A 9901-nucleotide genomic window follows, 5' to 3' on the forward strand; every position below is an offset into this window, starting at 1 on the left:
TTTTCTTTGCATTATTTGAGGTCTGAAAGCTCTGCATCGTTTTCGTTATTTTGACCATTTCTCATTTTCTGCAAATACAAAATGTTTGCTTTTAAGAGTATTTTTGCTTCACTGTATTTTTTTACTTTTACTTGAGTAATTGTAAAGTATCTCTACTCCTACTTCAGAAAAATGTCTGTAACTTGAAAAACAATCATGTTTTGACCAAAAGTTCACCCAACACAGACACACACCTGCAGTTTTTTATAAGAAACTGAAAAAACCCCGCCTTACTTATAATATTAGAATTTAAGCAAAGTGTCTGAACTATGTTTCATTAAGCAGTTAAAAAAAAGGACCTCGCTGCAGCAGAAAGGGGCGGGGACGGACCGCTGTCAGCCTCATACCTTATTTGGAAATGGGACCATTGCACTCCGGAAGTGAAGGGGGCGCTATTTTCTGTATTATCCGTTGCCTCCCGTTATTATTTTCTTTTGAAATATGTGATATATTTTCACCTTTAGGAAGGATTTTCACTCTCAGAATGTATTTGAATTCAATCTTTTATTTACTTCAGCGCAGCTCACAGTTTTTTTTTAACAAATTCAGTAGTTTTCGGTGTACTTCTAAATCTGCTCCTTAGTCGCATCTTTTCGGGGTCTACTGCTGCCTCTAGTGGCGTGGGGGTGGTAACACAACTTAATCTAATTACATTACTAAATCAGAATACCACAAAGTCGATTATTATGCAATGGTCCCATTTCCAAATAAGGTATGTCTATGGGTATGAAACTGACAGTGGTCCGTTCCCGCCCCTTTCTGTTTGCTGCAGCGAGGTGTACTTGGAAAAAAAGGAGGCATGTTTGCCCCGGAAGTGGTAGATGAAGTTTCTATTTTGATCCGGGTTGATTTCCGGTCAAAGACGAGCAGAATGGCGACTCACATGTCGAGGTGCAGGACTTGGTGTCGGCTTCAGAGGTAACCGGTCCACACATTCTCACAGTTGACGCTTGGTGAGGCATTTAGGCAAAGAGGTGTAAAAATATCAGCCGTGCACGCGCGTCACTGTCACGTGCAGATGTTAAACGGTTGTCCGCCATGGCTCCTAGAGATTAGCCTGCAGTTAGCATCGAGCGTTAGCCTTCTCTTACATCAGTTTGTTTACGTCAGAAGGCAGCAGTATCAATACTTTACAGTGATTTCTAAAGCCTATAAGGATATCTATTAGTTTTATGTGATATTAGACTTTCTTTTTCAACAGCTGCATGTTTATGTAATGTTTTGTTCCTGAGTTTGATCTGCAGAAGCTGCCCTATGATTTGGATGTTCTCACTAAATAAATCCTTTTATTTTTTATTATCTGTAGAGAGATAGACATGTTTTCTTGTTACCGAAAACGGCAAAACATCTAAGAAGTGAATGGGAGCAATTGTTAGCCCAGTGCTTTCATCAGTTCCTCGTTTCCAGAGTTCATTTATAATCTGGAAAAGGATGGAATTTGAGTTTAACACCTGGAAGAATATATTATCCTTTAAGGCAGCTGCAGGAAAATCTGTCGGTCAGAACAGTGAGTGGAGTTAACAAATGACGGAGGATGATAAGTAGCATTACGAAGGCTTTATAAAGATGGATAGGGATCATTCTTTTTATCCCGATTCCTATTTTAAATTTATCATCTTCCAAACTGAATTGTTTACATGCGTTTGTACTAAATAATGTCCAAATTGAACCATTCTTTCTGGATTTCTAATTTGTTTGACTAAACAACAACTAACTCTGAGTGTCTTTAAGTCTGTAATAATACAGATTGGCTTTATATTTACAAAATTTGTAAGACTAGATTCTCTGCTGTCATTAGGGTGTTCCAGCTAGACGGAATAATCTTCTAGTTTATAATTTCTTCAGCTGTTTTTGCCCAAGATATTTCCACGCTAAAACTAATTGCATTTCTTTTTTTAAAATTATATTAACCAAAAAAATAACTTGTACAGCTGGTGCTAATTTTGAAAGACTCCAAAGATGTTTCCAAACTCTAAACCTCCCACTATCTCTGACTTTTTCTACATTATTGTTGTTAAAGGTTTGGAATTGCAGCCTACAGAAAGTACAGCACAGGTGGAAGATATCCGAATCTCTCCCTCTCTACGCCGCTGCCTGGCATCCCAAAGCCAGTGTTCGCATCCGTGGACGGGCAGGAAAAATACGAGACCAAGATCACAACTTTAGAAAACGGCCTCAGAGTTGCTTCTCAAAACAAGTTTGGTCAATTCTGCACGGTTGGAAGTAAGTTGCATTTTCTAAATCTGTACGTCAAACATAGAGACTTTTCTCCTCTCTGTAGTAGCTTTTCCATTAACCACAAAACGGTGCTGATTAAAAGTTACAAAATCGACATCTACATTTCCCCCAAAATGCCACTTACGTAGCCGCTCCCAGGTAAAAGGGTTTGTCGCTCCATCGCCTGAATAAGACACCTCCTCTGTTTCTTTTTTTATTTTTAGTTTTAATAAATTCTGGATCGAGACATGAAGCAAAATATCCAAGTGGAATTGGGCACTTCTTAGAAAAACTTGCCTTTTCTGTAAGTAAACAAAAATAAAACAAACCAGAAAAGTTAAATCATTCTCAGGCTGATAATAATGTTTGTCTTTTTTTGTTTTTTTAGTCCACAGCTCAGTATGGCAGTAAAGATGAAATCCTTCTCACACTGGAAAAACACGGGGGCATTTGTGACTGCCAAACATCGAGGTATTTACCCAGAGTTCCCTCTCATCATCACAAACTGGAAAGTTTTCGTGTTTCCAGAACCAGAACCGAGAAGTAGCATTCAACTTCTATGCTCCACAAATCTGGAACAAACTTTCAGAAAACTGTAAAACAGCCGAAACCTTTGTGAATTATGAGATCCTGGAGAGGTGGTGCGCTCCCCAGTTTGGTTCAGTTTTGCTCATTTTTGTTATTGTTCACAACTAAAATCGGCAACAGTCCATAAAAGAAAATACCAGGAAGGCAATAAGGATAAAATCACGGACTTTCTGCTTCCATCCTTATCCACAACTCTGAATGGCTAAAAATATAATTATCTTATTAAATATTTGAAAGAACAGCCAAAACACTGAATTCCTTTAAATCTAGACTAAAAACCCACCTGTTTTCAGTCTAGAGTTTTGTTTAGAGTTGCTTTTTTACCACAATAAATGAAACACTAACCAACATTTTAATGTGTAAATGACGGCACTTGGATAAATTAAATATTACAATTTTTGATTTTTTATTTTTTTATGATGTGAAGCACTTTGAACTGCCATGTTGCTGAAATGTGCTATACAAGTAAAACTCGATGGATTGATTTTATATTATTTTCAATCTTGAAAATAACACAGAGACACTACCATGTACGCCGTATCTGCAGAGGTCAAAGGTCTGGACACTGTGGTCAGTCTGCTGTCTGACGCCGTTCTTCAGCCTCGCCTGCTCGGTACGTTCGTTTTTATCCACAGAGGAGAACCGTTGCTTTTAAATAAACAGTTTGTTGTTTTGTTTCCGTGCAGACGAAGAGGTTGAGATGATCAGAATGGCCGTTCGCTTTGAGTTGGAAGATTTGAACATGAGGCCGGACCCCGAGCCGCTGCTGACAGAGATGATCCATGCTGTGAGTGAGAACTCTGTGCCTTTATTAATCTGTTTAGTAAGAGTAGCTAGCTACTTTTGCTAGCCAGCTAAATGGCTAGCTACTCTTGCTAGATTAAGCTAACTGGGAAGAGTAGCTAGATTCTTCACGTCCCTTATTGTTAAGTGCAAATTTATCTTCATTTGCCTTAACAATGTCCCTTTTAGCTTTTGGCTCACTTCTGTTGCCATTCCATACGATTTATTTACTCATGATTTTCATTTGTAAGTTCTTGTTGAGATGCAGGTCTTAAATTATACTCTTAATGGTCTTAAAAACTCTTAATTTGAATTGGTGAAACCTGCAGGAACCCTGGTAAGGCTCCTGCTGTCTGTCTCATAATAAAGGGAAACTAATTTAGCCTTTGTTCGTTTCCAGGCTGCGTATCGCGGGAACACCGTCGGCCTTCCTCGATTCTGTCCTGCAGAGAACGTGGACAAGATAGACAAGGCGGTTCTTCACAGCTATCTGCGTAACTACTACTGCCCGGAGCGCATGGTGCTGGCCGGCGTGGGCATCGAGCACGAGCAGCTAGTTGACTGCGCCCGAAAGTATCTGCTGGATGTGAAGCCGGTGTGGGGGGCGAGTTCAGCCACCGATGTGGATCTCTCTGTAGCGCAGTACACAGGCGGCATCGTTAAGGTAAACATCCGAATATATAACTTAAAGGGGACCCATTATGTAAAATCAATTTGTTGAGCTTTACATCTTATGATGTTATTCCTTCATTTTTCAGTTTTAAACAAACCAGTGTTGCTTTGATTCTTTCATGAATGTTAGAGAAATCCTTTACTCTCCATGGCAACCGTTCAGCTGTGCAGTAACGCCTTTATTTGTTGTTCTGTTAATTATTTTTGGATATTTAAAATATCTTCCAGTTCCAGAGTTAGATGTTCATTGGAATTTAAGTTTAGTGATCTTTGAACATTTGTTCTTGCATCATTATGCCATTTCTATTATAATACTTGAAAATGGTCTCAAAACAGCAATTTTATTGTTTACCACAATAACTTTTGGGACAGTTTATCTTTTGGCAAAATTTGTTATCTTAGCCGGCCCACAAGCCGTTTTTTGGCAATTAGTTAAATGTTTTTGTGGTGTCGGGAAAATGAGCCTTTTCAAAAAATTTCCCGATTATTAAGTCACATTTGATGGGGACTGCCCTGTCACCTAGCAACCAAAGCATTTTTACAGCTGTATGGGCTGTACAATGGCTACTGGAAAAGACAGATGCTTTGTTGTTGACTTAACCAGAAACCACTTGCTGGATTCTTGTTGATTGTGCAGGAGGATCCACTTCTGCTTTTCAAATGTGTGAGGCAATATAATTACGCATCAGTTTGCAGCCATTTTCACATCTGAATGTAAATTTTGAGTTTGGGGGCGTGGGGGTGGGTGTTAGAGGGGCGTGGCCAGCAGCAGCTTATTTGGATTTAAAGTGACAAGAGGCTCTAAAACAACTCATGACACTAAAATCTATTTTTCTAAGAATGATTTTGTGCAAAAATGTAATGAACATGCTTTGAGCATCTAATAGGTCACCTTGAATCTCTTGTTTTGTGGTGGATGATGATTTTCCTTTCTAATATGTCAGATGGAGAAAGACATGTCTGATGTGAGTCTCGGTCCGACGCCGATCCCAGAACTCACCCACATCATGATCGGCTTGGAAAGCTGCTCCTTCCTGGTTGGTGTTCGCAGCACATTCATGAATCTCAGCCTTCTGGTTCATGGAGACTAAAATAATTCCCTCCACAGGAGGAGGATTTCATCCCGTTCGCTGTGTTGAACATGATGATGGGAGGAGGCGGCTCTTTCTCAGCAGGAGGGCCTGGGAAAGGCATGTTCACTCGTTTGTACCTGAACGTTCTCAACAGGTGAGAAACTCAAACACTCAGGCTAAAATCCTCGGCTTTTTTGTTACATTTTAACCTAGTTGTCTTCTGCAGGCATCACTGGATGTACAACGCCACTTCCTACCATCACAGCTACGAGGACAGCGGGCTGCTCTGCATCCATGCGAGCGCAGATCCCAGACAGGTTTGTATCGCAGCTCCAGGTTTAAAAAAAACAAACAAAAAAAACTCCAGTACAGGGTTCGTACGGGTGCTTGAAATCTTTGAAGTAAAATAAAAAATAAGTTCATACTTCTTCCCACTCCTTTGAATGTGTAAATATACTTTAGTACTGTTTTTCTTTTGCTTTAAATTAATTTTCTTTGTGTAACTTTGTTCTTTTGTTGCACTTTGTTCAATAAAGCCAAACTCAAAATGCTTGAAATTTAATTTTAAGGTTTGGAAATGGTTTAATTTCTGTGCTTCATATTCAAACTGTGCAGTTTGGTAATAAGGTATAATCTAACGTTTGATTAAAAGCCTAAACTTTTATTATTTTATTAAACTGAAATTATTTATAGTTGAAGCCAGATGTTTTCCTATCCCTAATAAAAACTTTTTTTGCTCTCTCTCTGAAGTTAAATGAGAACAAACTTTTCTTTTATTAAGTTAGTTTGAATATTCAAAAATATTTATAGTTGCTAAATGTCAGAAAATTTAGTAAATAAACATTTTATTGCCTAAAATTCAACGATAGCAGTAGCTTAGTGAACGCTTGATCATTTGTAGCAAAGCTGAAAAATCCTTCTACTGTCAGCAAGTTTCTGTTATCAATACTGCTATTTTTTTGTTATTAACCGATTAATAATTGATAGATAGGAATCTTTCAGTGTCTCTCAATTTTAGGGTAACAATTTGATTCAGAATATTTTTCTCTATTCAAATGGTTTACAGATTCTTATTAAATTGTTACTGGCAAAAAAGAAAAGACAAACAGAATATTTATTTAACATATCAATTTCCATCATCTTCTAGTTAAACAATAATATGTTTGTGCATTTGACTCTGCCACTTAAATGACCAGTATTAGGTTAGTTTAACTGCCTTGGCTGTTCAAATTATTCATAATGGCATACAAAGAGTTAAATAGACCAAAATCACATTTGAGATTTTCTATACATTTTTTTCTGCACCTAATATTTAAATAATCAAAGGTCTTTAATCGGAGAGTTTTTATTTATTTATTTATTTATTTTACATATTTTGGCTAGAACATATTTAGATAAAAAAAACTTCTTTTTTTTATCTTAAATGCAACATTTATATATATTTTGTTCAGTTTTGGCATAATATCTTCTGAATGTGTTGTTCATTTAGCAGTCAACCATTTTACAGTCTGTATGACAAATTACTAAATTAGGTAATTTAGTAACCAGTTAATCGTTTCAGCCCTACTGACTAGAGGGTTTAATGTTGCTGAATGTTGCTCTCCAGGTGAGGGAAATGGTGGAAATTATAACCAGAGAGTTCATCCAGATGGGCGGCAGCGCAGGAGAGGTAAGAATCCAGACAAACTGGCCTCCATTTGACAGTAAGTGGAAAAACAGAGCCTTCACTTTTCACCCAGATGGAGTTGGAGCGAGCCAAGACTCAGCTGAAGTCCATGTTGATGATGAATCTGGAGTCCCGGCCTGTTATCTTTGAAGATGTCGGCCGCCAGGTTCTGTCCACAGGAAAGAGAAAACTGCCTCACGAGCTCTGTGACCTCATAAGTAAGTTGTTTATTTCTTTTAGCAAATGCACACAAGTATTCCTTCCCTTGGATTAGCGTTTATCGTATCGTTCATTGTAAAAATTTCTTAAGAATTTTGATTTTAACAAAAAACATCCGCTCTTTGTTCAACAAATAAGAAACAATAAGAAAACAAATGAATTAAGAGACTAATATTTCCATTTCAGGTTGTATATAATACAATGTTGAGTTAGTGCTGGCCAAATTCAGAATATCGTGATAAAATTCTATGTCCATATCACCCAGCCTTCCTCCTTCATAACTGCTACTTAAATTAATTTGCAGGCAGCGTGACAGCCAGCGACATAAAGAGAGTGACCACCAAGATGCTGCGGAGTAAACCTGCAGTGGCGGCTCTGGGAGATCTGACGGAGCTACCGACATACGAACACATCCAGGCAGCGCTGTCCAGCAAAGATGGCCGTCTGCCTCGCATCTACCGCCTCTTTCGATAAGACGCCTGTTACGACGCCCCCATGGTCTAGGGACTCTGGGGATGTAACATAAAGATATGTCCAGAGAAAACAAATGGAATGTAAAATGATTTATTACGAAAGAAGGTTTCGCAAAACCAAAACAATACAATTAAAACAAAAGAAAAGGACTAACAAATTCAAGAACGTTAAGTGCAAATTAAATTACAAAATGTTCAAACAAGTCAATCTGAAGTAAAACCAAATAACCCAAAAGGAAAAAAAAACACACACAAAGGGAGCACCAACCCTCCCAAACAAGCTTCAATTTTAAGTAGAAGCAATCAAGATCAGAGTCGAGCTAAACAGAACCAAAATGGGTCAGCGGAACAAAGTGTCTGAAAGCTGCCCAAAACAATCAGTTACAAGCAAGTTTGCAGGCAAACAAATGTGAGGAACAGCTGAACAAAGCCTCTTGCTACAAGCCGTCTCACTGGAGAAATGGTTTCAGGGGCCTTTTATATGGTGCAGGTGGGCCTCATCAGTGTCTGATTGGCTTGCAATCCCTCTGCTGATCCAATAGGGTCGCTGCTCTCCTGCAGCCAATCAGGAAGGTGTTCTCACATCTGAACCTGCACAACAAAAAGAAGCCTGCACAGCCTTAAGAGGCCAGGAGCTGTAACACCCCTCACCCCCCCACACCTTAAATTACAAAACCAGGTTTTGTAAATACTGAGTGTCACACAAAACAAAAGACACATACTCACATCCTGGAAAGGCCATCTGGAAAGGAACATTTTCTGTTCCTTTCTTATATTGGATGTTCAGATTGTATTCTTGCAAAAGTAATGCCCGCAGCATAAGGCGCTGATTGTGGTTGTACATGCGTGAAAGAAATACTAGTGGATTATGATCAGTGAAGACATCAACCGGCAAACTACTGGAACCAAGGTAAACATGGAAGTGCTGAAGAGCCAACAACAGAGCCAAGGTTTCTTTTTCAATGGTGGAATAGCCGCTGCTGTGGCTGTAATTAACCCTGACGGGACGATTACTCTATCGTTTCCTCTCAAACACAGAACTCGGCACCGCTCAGTCTGGGAGAGGACCGGACGTTTTTAAAGAAACTTTTTCTGCTGCGCTCAGCTGGGGAATTTGTATTTATTATCCATGTGGACAGGAAGCCACAAATTACCAGGAGTTTGCTTTTTAAGGGACGGTTTTTCCTCCAAAAAACAAAAATAATTATGCGTCCTTAGGTGGCCATCTTTAAAAGAAGCAAACATTCTTTCTGTATACTAGATTATAAATAGATATTACATGCATTTTATCCCAGGAAATTACAGTTGTTTGTAATAAAGATTTGGAGAATGAGGTTGTAAGATAAGATGGACTTTAGACAAAATTGGGTAAATTTTTACTGTCCAGTAAAGTGACTCAAAAGAACCTCAGCTAAAACATTTCTGTATTGAAGATAAGTAAAGAAGTTAAAGGTCAAACTTCATCTATTTACCATATTAACATTATCTCCACATCTATGCACATTTGAAACACCAACATGAAAACGTTTAGCGTAGGTGGGTTTAAGTGTTACTGCTCATGTAGTTTTAATAAAATGTGTTTCAGTCCAAAACATATTCAATTTTTTTCACATTTCTGGAATGTGAAAAAAATTCTAATTATTGGAAAGTCTATTTTTGAAAAATATCCTGAAAATTTTACATATGTAAACTTCTCTGTCTGAATAAGTAAAAAAAAAAAAAAAGTTCCTGATTCCATCTGTTATCTATTAAACAGACACAAACGCCTAATCAATCTGCATCGATTGATCCGCCGCAGAACTCCTGTTATACTTTTCTGTTAACCAACAAATTAGAAAACAATGAAACACTAGTTGCTATGGTAACCACTATGGAGGTTTAGGCAAACAGGAATGAAGACACAAATTTGAGCCTCAAACAAATAATGTGCAAAAAATTATAGCTTATACCATAATTCAGTTTTTTATGATTTTGGGATCACAGAAATTCATGGATAATCCTGCATTTTTGTTTTGCAATAATGCATAATTTGCAATACTAAAATACTTTAAATGAACATAATATCCATATTTAAAGAAAATAGGGATGCACCATAATCTACGTTTCCATTACAAATGTGCACAAAATGTCAATATTCTGCTAGACAAAAAAACATAATTTTGTGATTGCCA

General features: G+C 37.9%; 1 protein-coding gene across 1 annotated transcript; it reads left to right on the forward strand.

The window, feature by feature from the left end:
* Positions 1–853: 853 nt before the first annotated feature.
* pmpca (peptidase, mitochondrial processing subunit alpha) lies at positions 854–9073 on the forward strand. The gene is made up of 13 exons (XM_007557808.2): positions 854–957; positions 2060–2262; positions 2481–2560; positions 2645–2727; positions 3363–3457; positions 3531–3631; positions 4028–4291; positions 5244–5336; positions 5408–5526; positions 5599–5689; positions 6979–7041; positions 7112–7256; positions 7562–9073. The coding sequence occupies exons 1-13, from the start codon at positions 911–913 to the stop codon at positions 7729–7731; spliced, it is 1554 nt and encodes a 517-aa protein (XP_007557870.1). The 5' UTR covers positions 854–910; the 3' UTR covers positions 7732–9073.
* Positions 9074–9901: the final 828 nt, after the last annotated feature.

The sequence above is a fragment of the Poecilia formosa genome, unplaced genomic scaffold, assembly GCF_000485575.1.
Source record: "Poecilia formosa unplaced genomic scaffold, Poecilia_formosa-5.1.2 Scaffold92, whole genome shotgun sequence".
NCBI lineage: Eukaryota > Metazoa > Chordata > Actinopteri > Cyprinodontiformes > Poeciliidae > Poecilia > Poecilia formosa.

Excerpts from the sequence above, each read along its gene's own strand:
- pmpca (XM_007557808.2), top strand. The coding sequence starts at position 911 with ATGGCGACTCACATGTCGAGGTGCAGGACTTGGTGTCGGCTTCAGAG. Across the intron at positions 3,458-3,530 it reads TCTTCAGCCTCGCCTGCTCG|ACGAAGAGGTTGAGATGATC; the intron begins GTACGTTCGTTT and ends GTTTCCGTGCAG. Across the intron at positions 7,042-7,111 it reads TGGGCGGCAGCGCAGGAGAG|ATGGAGTTGGAGCGAGCCAA; the intron begins GTAAGAATCCAG and ends CTTTTCACCCAG.